The sequence below is a fragment of the Amblyomma americanum genome, chromosome 10 (assembly GCF_052857255.1).
Source record: "Amblyomma americanum isolate KBUSLIRL-KWMA chromosome 10, ASM5285725v1, whole genome shotgun sequence".
NCBI classification, from domain to species: Eukaryota; Metazoa; Arthropoda; class Arachnida; order Ixodida; family Ixodidae; genus Amblyomma; species Amblyomma americanum.
The window spans coordinates 100,967,522-100,991,454 of record NC_135506.1 but is presented as its reverse complement, the minus strand read 5'-3'; the positions used below and the strand labels follow the sequence as shown (position 1 = coordinate 100,991,454).

The window sequence follows — 23,933 nt, the reverse complement described above, 5'->3', positions numbered from 1 at the left end:
GGAGGGGCTCCGGAGTTGAGCTCGAACGGTTGCTGGCAGAAGCTGCACGCCGTCGGGCTTCGGCGCTGAAGGCCCCCTTGGCGAACGATGTCGTCCTGAGCGTCCTCTCTTCCGTACTCCTTGTCGATTTTTATATCTTCTTATCCCCACACTCTCTAGGGTGAGGACGCCCACGCCGGAGTGGGGGGGGGGGGCTAGGGCTTTCAGTTGGGCGCACAAACACACCACCGCACTTATGGTCTCGCCCCCCTCACGTGTTGAGTCCGAGGGAAAGAAGGTTGTCGTCGAGGTAGCGTATAGCGTCGGCTGTGGTAAGGCGCGCTCTGGCCCGCTGTCGGTTCCCGCGGGTCACCGGCCTCCGTTCTCCATCAAATGACACTCGCCCCTCAAGGCCGGAACGCGAGGTCACTAAAAGGCCGGGAAAGTGGTCCCTTGTCCTGGGATGTGCTCGGGAGGGTTGATTGATGATGCCCGCCGTCTTGCCACGGGGCCAGGCCCGCCAAAACGAGGCCCCCTTGGAACGGCCACGGCAATTGGGGAAGATAACGCCCGTCTCCCCGCGGTGGCGGCGGCGGCGGCGGCGTTCGACTCGTGCCGACACTATGGAAAGGGGATCCGGTTGTGCTTAATTATAGGGGGTCATCACATCGGCTACTGACCCGTATTACCTGTGTTCGAATCCGATTGCGGCGGCCGCGTTTCGACGGAGGCGAAACGGTGAGGCAGCTGAGCGAACTGATAAATTCCTCTGCATGTGTGAACCTTATTACAAAAGCGACCCGACTGATGGCAGAATCTGCCACACTACTAGATATCTGTATCAGTAATATGCATCCGCCCGGCAGTATTTCTGGATTATTATCAGTAGACATAAGCGATTACCTACCAACATTTTGTTCCATTCCGCTTGCGCACTTTAAAAATTAAGAAAGAGAAATCAAAGAGTCACGCATTATAAACGAACGCGCTCTGGAAATCTTTCGCTCTCTTATCAGTACCACTGACTGGTAACCTGTTCCAAGTGAAAAAGAACCAAACAAGTCGTATGATGTGTTTTTCGATAAACTTATGTGGTCCTACGATCAGTCTTTTCCAGTAAAGATGTAGAAGCGGCACAGTAAAAAAATAAGAAAACCATGGATCAGCAAAGCTATATAGAAGATGATAAATACAAAGAACAAGATGTACCACGCCTTTGTTAAATGTCGCGACCCGACAGAGTTTACTGAATACAAGTATAGAAATATGGTGAACTCGCTGGTGAAACAAGCGAAAACTCAGTATTATGAGCAGTTATTTTAAATAATAAGAAGCAATTCCTGAAAAATATGGAATGAAGTTAGAAGCCTAACCAATCAACAGAAACCATATGAAGACTTGGATGTTACAACCCCGAATGACGTCTTTTCTGGCTGTGCAGCTACAATCGCCATGAATAACTACTTTGTTTCTTGTTCTGAATCTACCGAACTTAACACAAAACAAAAAACTCTGCTACTTGTTGTGCTGACTTTGCAAATTCGATCATGTTAACTCCCGTGACACCTTCCGAAGTGAAACGAATAATTAGTACGTTAAAAAACAATACAGCTGCTGGCTATGATGACATTCCATGTGGACCGATTAAATATGTCCCTGATTTAATATCTATTCCTATGGCTCATATCATGAATTGTGTGTTCGAGATCGGTGTGTTTCCAGACCGCTTAAAGATAGCACGCGTACATCAGATTTTTAAGGGTGGGAACAGCTATGCTTTGACTAACTACCGACCAACTTCAGTCCTGCCGATCCTGTCCAAGCTTTTTGAACATGCCATCAACGTCAGGATGCAAAACTTTTTCGATAAATATCGTGTAATCAGTAATATGCAGTACGGATTTCAAAAAAAACTTATCTACAGAATCAGCCCTGCTTAACATAAAAAATGAGATAATAACAAATTTTGAGCAAAGACAATATACGCTTGGACTATTTTTAGATCTGCGTAAAGCATTTGATTCTGTGTGTCACGATGTCCTCCTAGTTAAACTCAATAGGTATGGGATCCGCGGAATACCACTAGAATTAATAAAAAGCTATCTGTCAAACCGCCATCAATATGTAAGTTTTAATAAATATTCATCTCCAGTTCTGCCAGTTAAATAAGGCGTTCCACGGGGATATATTCTCTGGCCTTTGCTGTTCATAACATACGTAAATGATTTATGCTCTATACCTAATAACTCGAAACTAATCTTGTATGCAGATGACACAAACGTATTTTTCTCTAGCCGTTCACTCCCGGATATTGAACATGCTGTAAATAACTATTTGTTACACCTGTCTACTAGGCAAAACACAAATATATTATGCTTGACCATTGAGAAAACGAAATACATCTTGTTTGCACCGCTAAACAAGCCCAGGAAATCTCCCATAGAAATTTTGTTTGATGGCAAAGAAATAGCTCAAGTCAAGGCCCAAAAATTTTTAGGCGTGTGGTTTGAAGAAAGCTTATCGTGAAATTCTCATGTTAACAGCCTCATAGCTGACCTAAGTAAAACAATTGGCTGCCTCTTTAAGATTTGTCCACTCATCCCTCAATGGTTACGAACTGTACTTTATTACTCACTCTTTTACTCCAAGCTTTGCTACTGTGCTTTAGTCTGGGGTACCACTACAAGTCACAGTTACAAAAGATTAATTAGCATGCAAAAAAAAGAGTTAAGAATATTTGAGCAATATCACGGCCCAGCGGAACTACTGCGCACAAGGCCGCTTTTCCTGAAATACAAAATTCTGAACGCCAATCAAATTTATTATTTCAAATTGCTTCAGTACACAAAAAAAAATCGAACATTTACACTGTACAAAAATCCAATGCACCTCCAGCATACACACTTCGTAAGGAAACTTTACGGCCGCCAAAAATAAGAACGAATTATGGACGACCACATATTTATTTATTTATTTATTTTACCCTCAGGGCAAAGCATTACAGAGGGGAGTGGGTAATACATAATAACACTGAAAATACAAACAACAGCAGAGAACAATAAATTATCACAACATAGATAAGTTAGAATAAGTGATCAAAACAATATATCATTCAATAGAAGCGGTAACAGCAGACCTAAACAATACAGGGTCAGGAATTGTGGCAACTGAGGAAGGAAGGTGGTTCCAGTCATATGACGTGCGAGGAATAATAGAATCCGAGAATGTTTTAGTTTTGCATATAGAAATGCCTACCTTATGTATGTGATCTGTGCGGCGTGAAATATATGAAGGGGCAAGAAGTAGCGCGTAGCGAATAGACTCATGATGAAATATTTTGTGAAAAAGGCACAGGCGTGCAATTTTGCGTCGTGATTCAAGTGAAGATAGGCCTAGGGTAGTTTTCATAGCGGTTACGCTTGATGTGCGCCGAAAGTCAGAGAGAATAAACCGCGCTGATTTGTGTTGTACCATCTCCAGTAGGTCGCTCAAACTCAACACCAGGGTCCCAGATTGATGAAGCATATTCTAGTTGTGAACGTACGAGTGTCGTATAGAGTAGAAGTTTGATATTAGTTGGGGCTGCGTGAAAGTTACGTCTCAGATATTCGAGCATGCGATTAGCTTTGTTAGTGATGTGCTCAATGTGCGCATGCCAGCTAAGGTCAGAAGTGATATGAATTCCGAGGTACTTATATCTTGTAACTGGATCAAGCAACACATCATTAAGAGTATATACGGGCAATTCACTATTAACACGAGAAATGCGCAGTAGTTAGCACTTTTCAGCATTTAAAGTCCTATTCCAAGTTTTACATCATGTTGAGATGGCGTTAAGGTCAGACTGAATCATGTGTTTGTCACTATCATTTGTTATTTCCCGAAAAAGGACGCAGTCATCGGCAAAAATATGTACAGAAGAAGAAAGGTTACTGGGTAAGTCGTTGATAAATACAAGAAAAAGCAGGGGCCCCAAGACGGTGCCTTGAGGCACACCGGAAATGAAAGGGTGAACGGTGGAATTAACGTTGTTAACGGGAACAAATTGCTGACGATGGATAAGAAAAACTTCGAGCCATTTTAGAATGTTAGTGTCTAATCCCACCATGCGCAGTTTTAGTAAGAAAAGATGATGGGGAAGCCTTATCAAATGCCTTCGCGAAATCTAGGAAGGTGCAGTCGGCGATCGAGCGGCAATCTAAAATTGCCTGGACTTTGGGCGTGAATAAGAGTAACTGTGTTTCGCATGAATAGGATTTCCTAAAACCGTGCTGAGAAGGATGGAAAAACGTGTTTGATTCAAGGAAAGTGACAATATGTGAAAAGAGTATGTGCTCTAAGATTTTGCATGGGATGCTGGTAATAGATATGGGCCGGTAGTTAATAGGCGAATGTTTATTACCAGATTTATGCACAGGAACCACCTTACCTATCTTCCAATCGGCCGGTAGTTCACCGTTTTCCAAAGATTGCTGAAATATTTTAGTTAAGGCAAGCGATGAATACATTTTAGTACTTTTCAGAAACTTTGTAGTAATGCAATCAACACCAACACTGGAGGATATCTTAAGATTATCAATTATTTTAACTATACCATCAGTATGGATGACGACAGGGTACATTGGGTGGAAGTTATTATGAGACAGTTGAGGGAAACCCGTAGTTTCACAACTTGAAAAAAAGCTCGAAAATGCATCATTCAGTACATTTGCACAGGCATTATCAGATATAGGTTCGTCACTTGAATTCGTTAGTATTATTCTAGACGTTTCAGAGGGGTTAATGACGCTCCAAAATTTTCTTGGGTTATTGAGCAACATACCCGGTAGAGTGCTTTTCTGGTAATTGGCTTTAGCGTTCTTGACTTCAGAATTGCAAGTGTAAGCTGCAGAGCAATAACGGGACCAATGATGTTCAGTGCGCGATTCTTTAGCTGAACGGAAGAAGCGCTTCTTATGGTTAGACAAGCGCTTAAGATACGCGTTATACCACGGCGCATGCTGCTGATAAGATATTACGCGAGTGGGTATGAAACGGCTGGTGAGATTTAAGATTTTGTTCTTGAATAAGAGCCAGTTTGCGTTCACCGATCGCGAGTCGAATTCGTTGAAAAAAGTGGCCAGGAAAGAACCTAGTCCATTATTAACTTTGGTGAAATCAGCGCGATGATACATGCGTATTATTTTAGTGTGACTAGCCGACTTTTGTATGGCAATGTTGACAAAAAAATTGAGCAAAGAATGGTCGCTTAACTGGGGCATGTAGCTTATTTCTGAGCACAGTTCTGGGCATGTTGTTAGTACGAGGTCTAATGTACTTGTAAATTCAGTAATTCTTGTAGGCTGAGTAACAGTTTGGGTAAGATTAAACAGTGAGCATAAATTAGTGAATTCCTTGCATAGTGTCGAAGAGGAGGATGGTTGCACCGAGGACCCATCGATGCCCTGAAAGTTAAGATCACCCAATAGAAAGATCGATGACGAAGGGTAACGCGTTACTATAACATTAATGGTATCATAAATCTCTGCAACAAATGTAGGAGATGCATTAGGCGGTCGATAGCATGCGTCTAGGATTATTCTCTGGTATCCTAGTTGAAGAGATGCCCATATAACTTCGATGCTTGATGTTATGTGAAGAGAATATGACTATTTTTTTACTGACTGCTATTAGTACGCCACCACCTTGCCGATCTTTCCTGTCACAACGATAGAAGTGGAAATGATTTGGTGAATCTAATATTTCAGAATCACATATGTATTCATGCAGCCAAGAACATATTGAATACCAAACAGCTAACCTTCTAAATAAAATACAAGAATTATCAGATCTGAGTGCTAATGTATCCAAAAAACACGCTTAGAGCTCTGCTGCTGGAAAATAACTTAGAACTCACATAATCTGCAATGGTTTTGTCCCTAATTGCTATTTTTTTAGGAGTTCATTATCATTTTGCATTTTGCTGTTGTTTTGTTATTATGATGTTGCAATTTTGTTGTTCCAAAGCTTGCAACAACCATGTTCAGAATTTTGTTATATTTACAATCTTTGCACCAAGTATTTTGTGTCGGCATGTACGAATTATTGTTTGTTGTATACTGTCATTTTTTCGTTACATGATTTATTTACCTTTTTTTCCCCTTCTTATTTCCACCAGAAGATTTTGGTGTGAAACTTTTTTAAAGCTATTTTTTACGTTTGTGCCAAACTGTATGCCGGGCAAGAGCCATCGTCAGGCGTTCGCCTTTTGCTCTTGCTCCTCTTTCTGCATCAGAAAGAAACAAATAAATCAAATCAAATCAAAAGTGCCCATGTGCTATGCGATGTCACTACACGTTAAAGATCCCCAGGTGGTCAAAATTATTTGCCGGACCCCTCCACTACGGCACCTCTTTCTTCCTTTCTTCTCTTAGTACCTCCTTCATCCCTTCCCTTAAGGCGCGGTTCACGTGTCCGCCGATATGTGAGGCGGATACTGCGCCATTTCCTTTCCCCTGCCGCGGTGGCTCACTGGTTACGGCGCTCGGCTACTGATCCGGAGTTCCCGGGTTCGAACCCGACCACGGCGGCTGCCTTTTTATAGAGGCAAAACGCTAAGGCGTCCGTGTGCTGTGCGATGTAAGTGCACGTTAAAGATCCCCCAGATAGTCGAAATTACTCCGGAGCCCTCCACTACAGCACCTCTTTCTTCCTTTCTCCTTTCACTCCCTCCTTTATCCCTTCCCTTACGGCGCGGTTCAGGCGTCGGCCGATATGCGAGACAGATACTGCGCTATTTCCTTTCCCAAAAACCAATTTTCCAATTTTCCGGTTAGCGGGCGCTCCTTCGCGGTGGTGGAAATTCGTGTCACTCAGTACACTAATCCGCCGCGGTGGCTCAATGATTAGGGCACTCAAAAAATTAATTTTTACGCTCTGCTTGTAAAACAGAGCATCGTTTCTTCTTGTTTTAGTAATGTCATGAAGAAATCATGCACATCATGCAATCATTTGCAATCATGCAAATCATGACTGTATTCAATTTTTTCTCAGGTTGGTAGGCTTGTTGCAGCAGGATACTTTCTTTATATTCTAATAACTGGAGGGGACTTGATTTTTAAAACGTTTAAAAGGCAATTGCACCACTTTTTGAAAGTTTCGTGATATTCAAGGATTAAAATCTATATACACTTTAGGTGAAGCACACGAAGTGTTTTTGCACTAGCATATAAAGTAGTAACAGAATAGATGATTAATTTTAGGCTCTTCCTCAGAGCACCACAGGAGTGCGTAAAAGCTCTGAGTGAAGTTACGGAAGGTAGGATTTGAAATCACCCCCGAGGTCAACCACACACTGCTCTGACTCATTGGATGTTGCCAAACAGCGGTCGGCGGCTTTGCCTTCGATGGCGTTTTTTTTTTATGCGTTGCATATTGCAATCACTCAGTTCAGCCCTTGGGCGCGGCCGGGCAGCCACCAACCACGTGACGTGACGTCACGACAGCCGGAGCCACCACCTGACTCCCGCTCCTCCCGCTAGGGGCGCTGCGCCGGCGCGTGACGTCACGGAGGAAAAGCTGGGCCCCAACTCGCGCGCGGCCGCAGCCATCACCTGATTCCCGCTCCTCCCGCTAGGGGCGCTGCGCCGGCGCGTGACGTCACGGAGGAAAAGCTGGGCCCCAACTGGCGCGGTCGCGCGCGGCCGCAGCCACCACCTGACTCCCGCTCCTCCCGCTAGGGGCGCTGCGCTATGATTGACGTCACGGCATATGTATAAAAGAGCTGCGCTCCTTCGCCGGGACAGTCTTTTACCCCTGTCACACGGGCATTTCGAGGGCCCTCGAACCGATAGTCTATCGACTCAAAGGCGATCGAGCGCTGCTACACGGGCAGTTCCAATGGCGATCGAGTCAATAGCCTATCGAGTCAACGGAGCAGCACGGAACTCCATCGAGATATGCAACGCATTCTTGGCTTAACCAAGCTAAGCCTGGCCAATTTTTCTTTCAGACTTCAGAGCAAGCGTTGGTGCATTGGATATGTACTGGTAGTGCTTGATAACGTCATCTTGCGGCCCTCACTTGGTGCTCTGCGGTGCTGAGAAGCTTGGAGGCCGTTGGTATTTTAATAGTCTATTACGTCACTTTTTGAAATGCTAGCCCAAAAGGACTTCGCATGCTTTACCTGTAAGTTTCACACATTCGATCCTTTAAGCGCGTAGATTTCTAAAACATATGCAGTTACCCTTTAATGCCACAGCACTAAAAACCACAATGCAAGAATTCGCCGATGTTTGTCGGTCTGAAGTCTCTCTCCGCGCCCTAGAGATTACCCGGGAATAGCAATCTTGATCGTACAACCCAGGGCTCCCATAAGCAGGACTAAATTTTGAACGGTAGGTTCAGTACATCACAAGGGCAAGGGCACACATATTATACTGGGTTAACATTTTTCTCTGCACCACGTGTACATACTTTATTAGCCCTTGAACACCCCTTCGAGAGTTATTACAGAAGGTAGAGGGGACATCGTAATAACATGACATTTTAGGTCAAGCGGTGAAACTTTCTTTGGTAGGCATGATACAAGTGAAATAAGAAAAAACATGGATATGAATCGAGCAGGCAGGTGCACTGATGCATATAATGAGAACATAAACATAAGCTCAACTAAACGCTCCATCCCATTGAGTGATAAACTAGCCCCTCAAACGAAGGTTGTTTTGCTGTAATCGCAACATTTTTTTCCTCTGAGCACTGAATGTTACAATAGCCAAGGCGGGCTCCAGAGCGATCCATCGCATGCTATGCTTTTCAGGAAATTTTTAATGGCCTACTTTTATTTCGTTATTTGAGCTGTACACGTTCTTTAAATTTTTTAATACTGTAGGTGGATTCTTAGTTAAATATATTTTCATACCTTCGCCGAAATTTTCCGTTCTCTCCGCACGTCGCCCAGTGAAGTTCATCAGGCGTACCTCAATAAATTAAGAAAATATTTTTAATCTTTTTTTTATTCTTGTTGCGCGGGAACATCCTGTTCCTACACACATTGCTGTTGACACCAGGAGAACACATATTCGGCACCTCAATCGGGTTCCCTGTCATCACCTCGCAACACTCCCAATAATTAGGCCGCGTACAGCATTCGCCAAAGTCATTGAAGCTCATCGCGCATATCTTCCATCGGAGTTCGCCCCTGCTTCAAGACCGTGCTCACCCTTATGGAGTCTTCATGAACCTCGGGTTCACCTCTGTATTCCTGGAATTACGAAGAAAGCTGGTGTATCACTACCCGCTCTCAAACAACTGACATTGAATCACCTGCATTCTTACCACTGTCACCGCATGCATGTTTACACAGATGGATCAGTTCACTCGACCAGTTCTGCGGGGTCGGTGGTGATACCGGCCAGATCCACCTTCATGAAAGTGAAGACGACCTATCCAACATCTTCAACTGGTGCGGAACTCGCAGCCTTACGGGCTGCGGTAGAGCTCATCAGTCAGGAACCTCCACATGACTGGACGGTTTTCACCGACTCTAAAGCAGCCCTTCAAGCCCTGCAAGCTGCGCTACGCCGCGGGTCGCAGGAACAACTTGTTGCTGACATCCGTCTACTGTACCACGACACCGTTTTCAAAGGTCATGACATCATTTTTCAAAGGCTGCCAGGACTCAGTGGTATTAACGGTAATCACCAGGACGATGCGGCTGCGCGTTCTGCTCACAAGGACGGATGTCCAGTGAGGATCCCAATATCAAGACCTGACGCTGCGTGTGGGCTTCGCCCTTTGGCGCTGGAGCTCACACTTTCAGCGTGGAACACGGGAGAGTTTTGCAACCTCCGCCTCAAGGCACTGGACCCTGGACTGCGCCTTCGTCTTCCACGTAACTTAGCACGTCGCGACGCAACATTGTTATGCCGTTTATGGATCGGCGTTGCTTTTACGAACCACTATGCTTTCCGGATGGGGATGGCCGACAGTCCTGCCTGTGAAAGCTGCGGTTGTGAGGAGACCATCGCTCATCTCTGTAAGTGCCCTGCTTTTGCGAGTGCAAGACATACACTGTGTTGTGCCCTGGACCACCTCGATCCTCGCCCATTAACAGGGCAAAAGATCCTCGGTTCGTGGCCACAGCAGTCTACTGCCCTCATGGCATACAAGGCACTCTTTGCCTACTTGAGAGCGACTGGATTGAGTGACAAATTGTGACAGCGTTGTGCGTGTGTGTGTGTTATGCCTTTTTCCCCTTCTCTCTTCCTTTTAGCCCCCAATCCCTCTTCCCCAGTGCAGGGTAGCCAACCGGAACCCCTTTCTGGTTAACATTCCCGTCTTTCCCTCCTCTTTATCTATCTATCTATTTTTAATTCAGTGCCCCTAATAATTTTGTCGTGGTACCTGTCGAAGCCTAAAGCTCCACCGTTGCTTCAATTAAGCTTGAGCAAAGCCGGAAGTGTAGGTTCAGCGATGAAACGGATAGATGGTAGGAAATGAACACAGTTTATTTTATATACACACACCTTCAGTATTTACAGGGGAACACAAATCTACATATGCGAATGAATACTGAACAAAACAAAACATAAGAACGCGTCTCCGCGTTGCTGTAGAAGGCCAGGATTGGTGGACATCGGTTGCACCGCCACGCCCCTCAGACTTCCACACGAAACTTAGATGAAAACAATCTGAAAAAAAAACGTTAGAGATCACTGCGACAACCCGCATTGTGAGAATGCGAAAGCATTGACGCCTCCTCGGCACTCGTCTCTTCTCCACTCGTAGCCTGTCTTCACATTTACTCTGATTACACCCCCTTCACCTCAATCACACACTTTGGTTTTTCAAATTTTGCAGCATTCCCGTCCCCTCCCTTTAAATTTCCCACAAAGCCTATTCGATCATCCAACGACTTTTGCGTCTGATTAATTGATCTGTGGCAATGAAACTTTTTTGTTCGATTACAAGAAGACAACGACATGGCAGGCAACAGCAAGCTAAATATATGGCAGTGGAACTGTCGGGGTTACCGGCGCAAGCAGGGACTACTGCAGCAATTCATATACACGCAGGTCTCACCGCCTGATTTAATTATCTTATAAAAAACTAATATCACTCCGGTTTTAAAAGGATACCCGTGCCAGGAAAATGGACGCACGGTAACTCTAATTAACAACCACCTAGTCATCATAGCGCGTGACGAAATTGAGGACACGGGATAGAGCACGTTATAACGGAGGTTATTCCCAAAAAGAAGCATAAAGCCAAAAGCACTTTCATAGTAAACCTATATAGCCCACCCAGACAGAAGACATGCAATTTCAATAAGATTTTCATGGAGGTGGGAAGACTAGCTAAATCCAACACTCTGCTTATCGCGGGAGACTTCAACACGAGAGACCCCAGCTGGGGCTACCAGAAAGGAGAGAAAAAAGGACAACTAATCTGTATAGCAGCGGAAAATGCAAACTGCACCCTACTAAGAGATGAGAACCAACCAACGCGACTAGGGAACAGCGTTAGCCCAGACACGTGCCCAGACCCGACTTTTGTCAGAGGAGCGCGGCAGTTCGAGTGGGAGAACTTGCTGGAGAACCTGGGAAGTGACCACTATGTAATCAAGGTCACTCTTGAAGCAGAGAATACTAAAAGAAAAATTGGAACCGCCCACACAGCAGACTGGGACGCTTTCCGGGGCGATTGTGGTCAGATGCAAGGCGCAATAACCTCAATAGAGGAATGGAGCAAGCAGCTGAAAGAGTTGCAGGAACAAAACACGCAAGAGATAGACAGAACGGAAGTCACACCGGAAGTGGATCCGAGGCTGCTTAGGCGATGGGAAGCAAGGCGAAGGCTCACAAAGAGATGAAAAAGACAGAAGCTTAACAGGAAGCTACGAGTCAAGATCGCAGAGGTCACCCAGAAGGCAGAGGAGTATGCGGCACACCTGGCCAGACAGGGGTGGGAGCAGTTTAGCAGCTCTCTGAACGGCACCCTTAGCATGGCCAGAACGTGGAGGATACTCAAAGACCTTATGGATTCAACAAAGACCAAAGCAGAAAGTGGGAAAGCAATCCAGAGGCTGGTCCACAACAGCAAAGAGTCAGATGAAGAGATCCTGGAGGCGGTCAAGAAGTGCTATGGCACAGACAAGTCGCAAGGATACCAAGGAGAATATCAAGGGGAGGAGAACCCGCACCTCGACAGGCCGATAACCAATGAAGAGGTTTATGCGGCCATCAGGGCGATTACCAGAAACACAGCAGCAGGAGCCGATAAAATCAGAAACTCGCTAATTCGCAACCTCAGCGATGAAGCGGTGATGCAACTCGCAGACTACCTCAATACACTGTGGACAGAAGGCACACTGCCACGGGATTGGAAGCATGCAGAAGTTGTGATGATTCCCAAGCCAGGCAAGAAGTTGGAGATAAACAATTTGCGCCCTATCTCGCTCACGTCGTGCCTAGGAAAGCTTTGAGAGAGTCATCACAAGGAGAATACAACAATACCTGGAAGATGAAGATCTGTACCCGCACAGTATGTTCGGCTTCAGAACAAATCTATCGACGCCGGACATCCTCTTACGGATCAAGAAGGAAGTCGCAGAAGCCGCCCCAAAAACAGGGGAGAACATCATCATGGCACTGGACATCAATGGCGCGTTCGATAACGTCAGCCATGACGCCATCATGGAAGGGCTAACCACCACCAACTGCGGAAGAAGAGTACACGACTACGTAAGGGCCTTCCTGTCAAACCGCACAGCTACGGTTGGACTGGGGGACCTACGCAGCAAGGTCTTCGAAACACCAAATAAAGGCACCCCGCAAGGCTCAGTGATCTCGCCGGTCCTCTTCAACATAGCCATGATTGGGCTAGGCAGACAGCTGAGCCAGATAGAGGGGATACAGCACGCTATGTACGCCGATGATATAACGATCTGGATCAGCCAGGGCTCTCCAGGGCAAAAACAAGATCTCCTGCAGCAGGCAGCCACATGCGTGGAGAACTACGTCAGAGAGAGAGGCCTGGCATGCTCCAACGAGAAGTCGGAAATTCTACGAGTGGGCAAGAGACCATCCAAAGAAATATACAACATAAAAAGAGACCAATGCAACAGGTCAGCAGAATGATCACCAGAGTATCACAGTGAAGATTTGGCATGAAGGAGAGTGACACGATCAAATTAGTCAAAAGCTTGGTGGTCAGCCGCATAACATACTCACTCCACTACCACAAGATGACACAGCACAAAAAAAGAACAAGCAGACACTTTAATCAGGACGGCTTTCAATACGGCCCTAAATCTACTAAGAAATACGTCAAACGAGAAGCTCCTCATGTTGGGAGTCCACAATACGTTTGACGAGCTAAAGGAAGCTCAAATAGGGGCCCAAATGTACAGGCTCCAGCAGTCAACCACCGGCCGAGCGCTCCTCCGAAGGCTCGGCTACTTAAGTGAAGGGGAAGATAGGGTTGCGGGCATACCTCATAACATTCGCCAAACACTCAGGGTATGCCCAATCCCTCGCAACATGGACCCTAATCTGCACGCAGGGAGAAGGGCTGCGAGAGCAGAGTATGTAGAAAAGCACTTAGCTGAAAAAACAAATGTAGTATACACAGATGCGGCTTTGCATCGATGGAACAGAAACACGAAGGAACACAGTAGTATCGGTGGTGGTGAACCATCAAGGGGACCTAGTCACCAGTATATCACAGAGCGGCTGCAGAGTATCTGAGGGGGAAGAAGCTGCTGTTGCGCTAGCAGTAGCTGAAGGATACCGCAGAAATAAATCGCTCACAATAATCACTGACTCCAAAGAAGCATGCAGGCACTACACTAATGGTAGGATCAGCAAGGGAGCTCTACGCATCATCCTCCAGGCGGGACCCCCGAACAAAGAAATTCAGCACAAAATTTTCTGGGTGCCGGGGCACACCGGGGTGACTGGGAATTAGAGGGCCGACGATCTAGCTCGCGAGCTTACCAACCGAGCAGATACATCAAGTGACCCTGAGCCCACCACAATGGTGGAACCATCGTACGCGGAAATCCTAAATCACTACAGAGGACAGAGGATAGCGTATCCTCCACCACACCAGCTATTAACGCAATATGAGGCAGTCGGTTGGCGTAGACTGCAAACAGGAAGCTTTCATAACTTACACATACTTCACAAAATGTTTCCGAACCAGTACGCGGACACATGCAAGTGGTGTGGAGCCACCCCCACTTTATACCATATTACATAGGAATGTAAAAACAATTATTCATTTCATAAACTAAAAAAGCCAAATGCGGAACAGTGGGAGAGCCTGCTCACCAGCAGCGTGCTGGCGGTCCAAAAAGGACTGGTCCAGCATGCGTTTGAGGTAGCAAGACTCAGTGGGGCCCTGGAATAAGGGCACCGCCCCTGGAAGACTCGGAACTTCAACATGAAGACACCCGGGTCCCGCTGAATCGACCAATTTTTGGCGCCAATAAAGTTTTTTCTTCTTCTCTTCTTGTTCAATTAATTATAACTCCTCTGCCAAGTTTCCCACTATTTTCTCGTCCGCATTGCTGCTGCTGCTGTTGTTGTCAGGAAGAAAGCAGAGGAAAGTGCACTTGCCTACAGATATAGCAATAGCCACTGACGCATCGCAATGCAATGAAAAAGCAGGTGTGGGAATATTTTGCTCGCGTTTAGTCTGGTCCTTTTCACTGCGACTTCCAGATTTCACCGCTATTTTTCAAGCAGAGTTTCTAGCAGTTGTACTTGCTCTACGCAAGCTAGACCCCTCTATTACAGCAGTTGCAGTAATTACTGATTCTTTATCTTCGTGTTCGTCCCTCGCTGCCCATGTTGACGGTCCCAATTTAACAACTTTCTTATCTCTACTTCCTCCGCATTTGAGCCTTGTTCATTTAGTATGGGTTCCCGGTCACAGCAGTGTGACAGTAAATGAGATTGCTGACAATCTCGCAAAGGCTTCCCTCAGCGGCCCCGTGTTGCCAATCATCCCGGCTACAGCTTATATTACAGCATCTAGATTTCGGCGACGTGTGTTTTTAAGCACGCGACACATCCCTTTTAACATCGGCGGATTATGAGCCGCCCCGCCGCGGTGGCTCAGTGGCTAGGGCGCTCGGCTACTGATCCGGAGTTCCCGGGTTCGAACCCGACCGCGGCGGCTGCGTTTTTATGGAGGAAAAACGCCAAGGCGCCCGTGTACTGTGCGATGTCAGTGCACGTTAAAGATCCCCAGGTGGTCAAAATTATTCCGGAGCCCTCCACTACGGCACCTCTCTCTTCCTTTCTTCTTTCACTCCCCCCTTTACCCTTCCCTTACGGCGCGATTCAGGTGTCCAACGATATACGAGACAGATACTGCGCCATTTCCTTTCCCCCCCAAAACCAATTATTATTATTATTATTACGAGCACCTTAAATATTATTGGAACAGGAAAATTTGCTGCTCTCGGCAGCTTTTAGTATCACTGACGAGGCTGGGCTGCCGCATCCCCCCTCTAAATTTCTATTAACACAAGTCGGGTTTGGCGCTCTCTCCCCTTAGTGCATTTTGCCGTGAGCCTGAATCTATAGAACATTTTTGGCTGTATTGTCGCCGATTCAACTCTCTGAGAAAAAGGTTGCTGGAGGAGCCCTTGCAGCATTTTGGCCTTGGTTTGAGCAGCCCGCTCTTTGCATCATTTGCCGCCACCACATTTGGGTTCAGCCACAGATCTGTTTGTACCGCTGTTCTAAATTTCCTGATGGAATCTCACCGACTGCCTTGCTAAGTGTTCCAAACTTTTCTTTTCTATTAATTATTACATTTTGACTTAATCATTATTATTTAATCCCTCTCTTTATTATTATTCTTATAATTTTGAAATAAATACTCATTCCTTTTCTGTTCATGACGAAGAATTCACCGGTGTTGCGCTCCCACGTGCTTTTCCTTTTTAAAGCAGACAGCTGGGCTAGTTGGTGATCTTTAGATTCAATGCACATGGTAACTGCGCTAGAGACACGGACAAAGATAGAAGGACACCACGAACGCTATTAGAAGGACACCACGAACACCACGAGCGTTCGTGGTGTCCTATCTTTGTCCGTCTCTCTAGCGCAGTTACCATGTGCATTGAATCTTTTCCTTTTTATTAACTGCGTTCAGGCAAATAGCCACCCGATTCTTGGCTGATCCCCAGTGTGGGTATGTGCCATCTTTTGATAGGCTAACAACAACTTGAGCCAGTAGGCAGGCAAGTGCACTTTCCCCTTCTTTCTTCCGAGCCACGCTCGCTGCCGCATGCTGAAAGTAGGAGGGGTAAAGGATAGGAGAGCAAAGAGTGAAAGAATAGACTCGCCGCGCTAATATGTCGCGGGCCGATCCCGGAGGCAGTGCAATACCGGGCCGACCCGTGCCAGAGTGCTTCAAGCCGAGCACTCCGTCCGCGTTTGTATTCCAGTCCACTCACTATATAGACGTCCGCGCTATATAGACGGTTTTTCGACATTTTTGGCTCTAATTAACTACTCATCCTACTGACATCAATTTTTTGCGCATCATCCTCACATCAACTTCTATCGATTACAACCATTTTTTGACTACCTCTTCTGAGAACATCCCAACTGCTGCGGACACGTTTTGATGACACGACCTCGCCGACATAGCCAAGTAATGCTCTCGCATAAATAAGCAAGAATTCGCGGCACCACAAAATGAGCTAGAAGAGTGTTTCAACTTGGAGAGTTTAAATGCAAAAATGCACGGAGCGACTGAACAAAGAGCGGCGGATCACCATATCAACGGTGCATACGTAGATGGGAAAATGAATTACTAGACAGAAGGGAAGGAAATTGAACGCATACTCAACAAAAGACTGCGTGGGTTTCACTTGGAAGTTATGCTACGCAGCGACCTATATAAAGGACGTCCTTTGCGGCATTTCAGCAAGTTTTTCGACGAAAAACAGTGTATCAAGCCGGCTACTGGTCTGGAATCGCAATGTACTGCGACGGGAGGGGTAAATTACGAACCAAAGACACCCGCTTACCTCGCTATGAACGATGAAGCAGTCAACGGCAGGGGTCGAAGCTGTAGGTGAAGTCGTCAATAGCTATCACGCCGGGCTTCCCGTTTGTGTAGGCTTCAATGAAGAACTGCGTCGAAGGAAATGGTGGTCGGAACAGCAACAGGTTAGAATCGTCAAACATGTGAGCAATGCGAGCGACTCGGAAAATAGAAAACTGGACAAGAAATGCAAGAATAAACAAGACAGCAAACGTCCCGTTCCCAGGTGGGATCGAAATCTACACTTACGGTGTTGACCCCATTTCTGTGGTGCATAAAGCGACAGGGGCAACAGCTTTATGCAATTTTTGTTCTCCGTGAAATCAATTCTAGAGCCCTTTCTGGTTATGTTAATAATGGGTGAACAGCAAGAGGCTCATCTATTGCAGATTTTTGACGAGAGGAAATGAGGCAGTAACTGTCTCGCATATCTCGGTGGACACCTGAACCACGCCTTAAAGGATAGGATATAGGAATGAGTGAAAAAAAGAAGAAAGGTATCGTAGTGGACTTCTCCGGAAAAAAATCACACTTCCTGGATTTAAATGCGGAAGGCTTTTCCTTGCACTTTGTTCAAACTCGTGACATCACGACCAAGAACGAGTTCATCACAGCTGTTTAATGAATGCACGTGTAGCCTAGCCTCAGGGATTCGAAGTGTATTGTCATGACGTCACCGCTGTTTGCTTGCGAAAACGGCCGATGCTGGCGCTGGCCGTTTTTCATTTCTTGTCAATCTGTAGCTGAAAAAAGTGATTTCTGCCGAAAGAAGCCTGGTTGTTATAATGCCGAAGTCCACTTATACAAGATAAGCTGAATTTGTCCCGAGCGTCCGCCCCTTTAAATGTTTTTCCAGTCAGCTCCGAAATGCTTCGGTGGTGGCACGAAATCCCATTGACCGAGAATGTTGTGGCGTCATCAACCTGGTTTGTGAAGTCATCCAACCACCATTACGAAATGCCTGTAAGAAAGAAAACGCCCTCTGCAAACAAAGAAAGGCGGTCGAACGGGGAGTCCAACCACTGTCATTCAGGTCTAAGGCTGTCTAAGACTGCTGCAGGGCCCTTCAAGTTTTAACAGCGTTCTCTTCTCTGTGCTTCATTAGCAATCAATTTTCTTCATATCTCCTTTCACTCTCTCCTCTACCCGTTCCCTTACGGCGTGGTTCGGGTGTCCACCAAGATATGCCAGACCGTTACTATGTCATTTCCTTTCCTCAAAAAAATAAATGTGATTATTACCCGCCGCGGTGGCTAGTGGTTGGAGGGCTTGGCTACTGATCCGGAGTACCCGGGTTCGAAACCGACCGCGGCGACCGCGTTTCGATGGAGGCGAGAGGCAAAGGCGCCCGTGTGCTGTGCAATGTCAGTGTACGTTAAAGATCCCCAGGTGGTCGAAATTATTCTGGAGCCCTACACTACAGCACCACTTTCTTCCATTCTTCTCCAAGTCTCTCCTTTATCTCTTCCCTTATGGTTCAGGTGCCCGCCGAGATGTGAAGCAGATACTGCGCCATTTCCTTTCCTCAGCAACCAGCTTTCTATGTTTTTTCGGGTTAGGTCAGCTAATCCCGGATATACAAAGCGAAATCTGTCTGCGTTCATTGTGTTCATTGGCGTTTGCGCTGACAACGTTCTAGACGCCGATGATTTTGAGGAAAAGGGCGCATGCGTTACGCTCTCAGACGCGGCTGGTGGAAGGTGAAGATGCTTGGCGAGGCGTTCTTCAGGTACCTCGGGCGTCTCTGACGCACGCTTACTCTCCGCGCTTCATTCTTACGTAGACGGGCAGCTTCACGCCTGGCAGTGACTTCGGGGTCGGCAGAAGCAGGTTCCCGTATGCTCTGAAGATGCCGCTTGCTATACACGCGGCCACAATCCGCGCCTTCCACTGCGCCTTTTCCCAAGGCGAGCGGCAGCTCCGTGGCTAATATCCTCCGCCGCGGCGCAGCCGCTAAGAGCGTCATCAACCTCACTGCGCACATCAACCTCATGCGCCTCACATGCGCAGTGAGGCGCATATCCAAGTGATGACGTCATGCGCGGTACTAAACTTCTGCACATGTGGGAGGCAAAAAGAGGCTTAGAGAACCGACTTAAAAAACAGATGGAATCGGACCCTGAAGAGACGAATAGCTAGGCTAAACCGAGAGATCGAAAAGTACGCAATACAGTTGTGCGAACAAAACTGGTTCAGTAAATGCGATGACATGGAGAAGGGAATGAGCCTAGCGAAAACCTGGAACATCCTGAGACACCTGCTAGACCCAAACCAATCAAAGTCACAGACGAACATTAGATTGGCCAAAACACGGCACAAATATGAGGGAACAGATGATAGCTTCATGGAGGAAATCAAACAAACATACATAGGGAACATAGCACGCACTAACCTGACAGATTATGAGGGACCGGGCAATGAAGAACTGGACACGCCCATAACGGAGGCGGAAGTGAGAGCGGAGATAATCAAGCTCAAAACTAAATCGGCTCCAGGCCCGGAAGGAATAACCAACAAAATTCTAAGAAACCTGGATGATGAGTCCATCACTGCTATAACTAAATACATGCAGCAGGTGTGGGAAAAGGGGAAGCTACCAAAACAATGGAAAGAAGCAAGCATCATTCTTATTCCCAAACCTGGAAAGCCCTTAAAATTGGAGAACCTCAGACCAATCTCCCTCACCTCATGCGTAGGGAAGTTGATGGAGCATGTAATCGAAACGAGGCTAACCAGATACATGGAGGACAAGAAATTATGGCCAAACGAGATGGTCGGATTTAGGCCAGGCCTAAGTACTCAAGACGTTATGTTGAGATTACAACATGACATCATAGACTCTCGGACTAAGGACACAAAGGCAATCTTGGGATTAGATCTTAAGAAAGCTTTCGACAATGTAAAACATTAAGCGGTCCTATCGGAATTTCAGGAGATCGGTGTAGGCGGCAAGATATACAACTACATGAAAGACTTCCTGTCAAATAGGACAGCCAAAATAAGATACCAGGACCTGGAGTCAGAAGAAATAGAGCTAGGCAACAGAGGTACACCACATTGATCGGTCCTATCCCTGCTCCTCTTCAACATAGCCATGATAGGCCTCCCAGCGAAACTGGCAGGAATCGAGAACTTACACTTTAGCATGTATGCGGACGACATAAATGTCGGGATAAACAAAGGCAGCGATGCAGAGATAGAAAACAAACTTCAAACTGCGGCAGACACTTTAGTGGAGTACGCGTCAGGAAGGGGGCTAGCCTGCTCGCTAGAGAAGTCAGAACTCTTAATATACAACCCGAAATCTTTAGGACTAAAAAGGGATAGCAATCTTGGCATTATAGTAGGAGGCAAACCGGTGCCTAGGGTTGACAAGATAATAATTTTAGGCCTTTTTATTCAGGAAAATGGATACAATGATGAAACAATAAAGAAACTGGAAGGATATGCAGCGCAAGTAACTGGAATATTCACAAGAATAGCGCTCAAAGGGAGAGGACTCAAAAAAAAGAAGCCTAATAAAATTGGTGCAAGTATACATAATCAGTCGACTCAGCTACGCTACACCATACCTTAACATCCGGGCCCCAGAAAGAGACAAGTTGGACTCAATAATTAGGAGATGCTACAAACGAGCGTTAGGAATACCCATTTTAGGCATGGCAGGATTGCAGGCAGACAGAGGCATGCAGCAAAAACCAGACATCCCGAAGGAGGTCAGGGAACATCTCAGAATAGACCCACTTCCGAGAAACATGCACCCCACCTTCAACAGTGACAGGAGGGAAAAGAGAGCCGAAGCCCTCATGAGACGCTTCAACGAAATGAATAAGGAGACGGTAGCATACACGGATGCGGCGAGCGGTAGACTGGGAGCAGCTGTAGCCTCAGTGGTGGATGGCAAGGGTACAGCAATATCAGCAGCTACGATACGCAGCCGCAATTCGGAAGTAGCAGAAGAGGTAGCAATAGCGCTTGCTTGCGTGGGAACAGAGGCAAACTATATAATAAGTGACAGTAAAACAGCCATCTACAATTATGTAAGAGGTAGAGTCGCATCAGGAGCGGTGAGGATTCTAACGGTGAAAAAGATGCATAGAAAAATTAGCCTAATATGGGCACCAGTTCATACGTCAGTACCAGGCAATGAAGCGGCGCCCCTTCTAGCTCGAGATCTCTACCTCCGAGCAGAAGCGGAACCGCCAGATTTCAAGGAACTTGACGAGAGACTACAAACATAGACAGAAATCAGAGAATTACAGACTGCAGAGAAAAACTGTTCCTCCTCCGGACAAGGAGCTCGGGAACAGGGAGGCAGTAGAAGGCTACAAGGCCGGAAATTTCATAAACCCGGTATGGGCGCCACACGTCCTACAAGACGACGACATAGAAGATAAATATAAAAAATGTGGAGAGAGGGGGACCCTCGACCATATAATTTGGCAGTGTGCACACTCCCCAGGGGTGAGGGAAGGAATCGATAGTAGAGAAGCCTGGGAAACCCTTCTGCAAAGCGCGGACCCCGCGACCCAGAAGAAAGCCATCCATCTGGCGGCAGAGGCCGCGAAGAGCCAACAACTCTTTGCCTGCATCTAGTGGCGGAGGACCTGGCCTCTGCCCCTAGGCCTGCGCGCCAGGGGTATGGAGTAGAGGGCCTCCATTTCTGATGGAAATGAAAGTTTTTGGAACTGGAACTGCGTGGAGACCGGCGAGGCAACGACGCGCGGCTCGGAGCACCGCGCATGCGCTGTGACGCCCATAGCTAAGTGATGACGCCACGCGCGGGGCTGCGAAGAGACCGGCGAGGCGACGGCGCCCGGCGAACACCTGCAACTCAGCGCAGCTGGTTGCCATGGTTTACTGCGCATGTGCAGAAGTCACTAGCGTGGATCGCCTGAAATGCGCTGCTTACTAGCTTAGTGTAGCTTTCGCTGCAAAAACCAATTTTCATGTCGAACTAGGTCCACGGCAGGGCAAATGCTTATCCCGTTGACTTCTAACATTGTCCAGTGCACTTGAGGCCATCTTCCTAACCTCGTCCACTCATTGAACTTTCTGCTGCCCCTGACTTAATTTATCCAAGCACTTTTCGTCTCACGCAGCAGCGATCACGGATCAGCATGACTATTGATACATGCTGGTGGACGTATGGTTTGTGCTGATGGAGACATCAGCAGTCATGCTGGCGTCGGGTAACTAGGGTGTAGAAGAGGCACAACTAAATGTGCTAGAAATATACAGACTGCATATCGATCGTATTTCTCCACAGGTAACGTGATAAAATTAAAAATTAAATCGAAAATTCTTTTCTGAGGAAAAGAACTGGCACATTTACTGTGCCACTTATCTCGGTGGACACCCGAACCGCCCGAACCGCGCCGTAAGGAAGGGATAGAGGAGAAAGTGAGAAGAGGTGCCGTAATGGAGGAAAATTGGTAATATTAATAATAATAATAATTAATTTTGAGGAAAGGAAATGGCGCAGTATCTGTCTCAAATCGTTGGACACCTGAACCGCGCCGTAAGGGAAGGAATAAAGGAGGGAGTGAAAGAAGAAAGGAAGGAAGGTGCCGTAGTGGAGGCCTCCGGAATAATTTAGACCACCTAGGGATCTTTAACGTGCACTGACATCGCACAGCACACGGGCGCCTATGCGTTTCGCGTCCATCGAAACGTGACCGCCGCGGTCGGGTTCGAACCAGCGGGTACTCCGGATCAGTAGCCGAGCACCCTAACCACTGAGCCACCGCGGCGGGTAAATAATTTCGACCACCTGGGGATCTTTAACGTGCACCAACAGCGCACAGCATACGGGCGCCTTTTGCGGTTCGCTTCCATCGAAACGCGGTCGCCGCGGCCTGCAGGTGAGGTGAAGCATATGTGAGAGAGAAGCATCGCTTAAAAATCTGGGAGGGGGGCGGGGTCTACGCAGCCACGCACTTGTGCCTCCTAGCTTACCTTCGGCATCTTTGTGCTGAGTACGCGCATACCAAGAGATCACGTGACGCCGCCGTTCACGTAGCATGTGCTTCGCGCAAACTTCGTCCTTGTCCTCGAGTGGGGCGCATGGTGATCGTAATACACTGCCGAACACTTCGAAGCGAAAGCCCCTTTATTCAAAGCGCCTCTCTGAAGCTGCATGCAGAAGGAAGGCCAGAAGCCCGCGAACACGCGGCGGGTTGGCAAGGATGGATCAACCAACACATTGCTTGCTTATCTCAGGGAGCACATGCTCGGGACGCTGCGCGGTAGCATGCGTGTCAACGGCCGTATAATGTATAGGCTATCTGCGATGTCGACCCTTTGCACTTGACTGTCGCAGCGTAGGGGAGCTATTCCCACAGCCGCTACTTCAACGCATGTACGAGATGAGGGCTCTGCGATTGAGCGCACCGGCCTACCGATCAGGGAGTCGATCTCCGGCGCTCTGTACAACTCATGCCACTATATGCAATAATTAATGTTGCACTGGAAGATTAAATAAAGGTGTTCATTGTTTCTCCTGAACTGTTCAGCAATCGAGCAATTGTTAAATTCTCTACACACCACGACCTGCGTTAATCTTCAAGGATGTTTATATACCAAGTTATTTTTATCTGAAAAGTAGCCATACGTTCCAAGGTTAGCGCACGTAGTTTCATGCCTGCGTCGTAAATCCGAGAACGTCCACATCGAAATGCGGCCACCGTGGCCGGTTTCGAACCCGGGTGCTCGGTTACCGAGACTCAGTATTCGATCTCGAACCCGGCCGTGGCAGCTCCGTTTCGATGAAGGCGAAAAGCAAAAGGCGTCCACGTACTATGCCATGCCAGCGCTCGTTGAAGTTCCGCAGGTGGTCGAACTTATTCCGCAGCCCTCCTCCCCCACTAGCAGTGACTGTCCACTTCGGCACCTCTTCATCAGTT

The 23,933-nt window shown here is 47.0% G+C and overlaps 1 protein-coding gene across 3 annotated transcripts in view; it reads right to left on the bottom strand.

The window, feature by feature from the left end:
- Window positions 1-10,443: 10,443 nt before the first annotated feature.
- The window catches only part of LOC144108775 (uncharacterized), a 44,221-nt gene continuing 30,731 nt past the window's right edge, over window positions 10,444-23,933 (bottom strand). For all 3 annotated transcript variants that reach the window (XM_077641950.1, XM_077641951.1, XM_077641949.1), the window contains 2 exons: window positions 17,012-17,117; window positions 10,444-10,649 (listed from right to left, as the gene is read on the bottom strand). In XM_077641950.1, coding sequence (XP_077498076.1) covers window positions 17,034-17,117 — 84 coding nt within the window. In that variant the 3' untranslated portion in view covers window positions 10,444-10,649; window positions 17,012-17,033. The remainder of the gene's footprint in view (window positions 10,650-17,011; window positions 17,118-23,933) is intronic.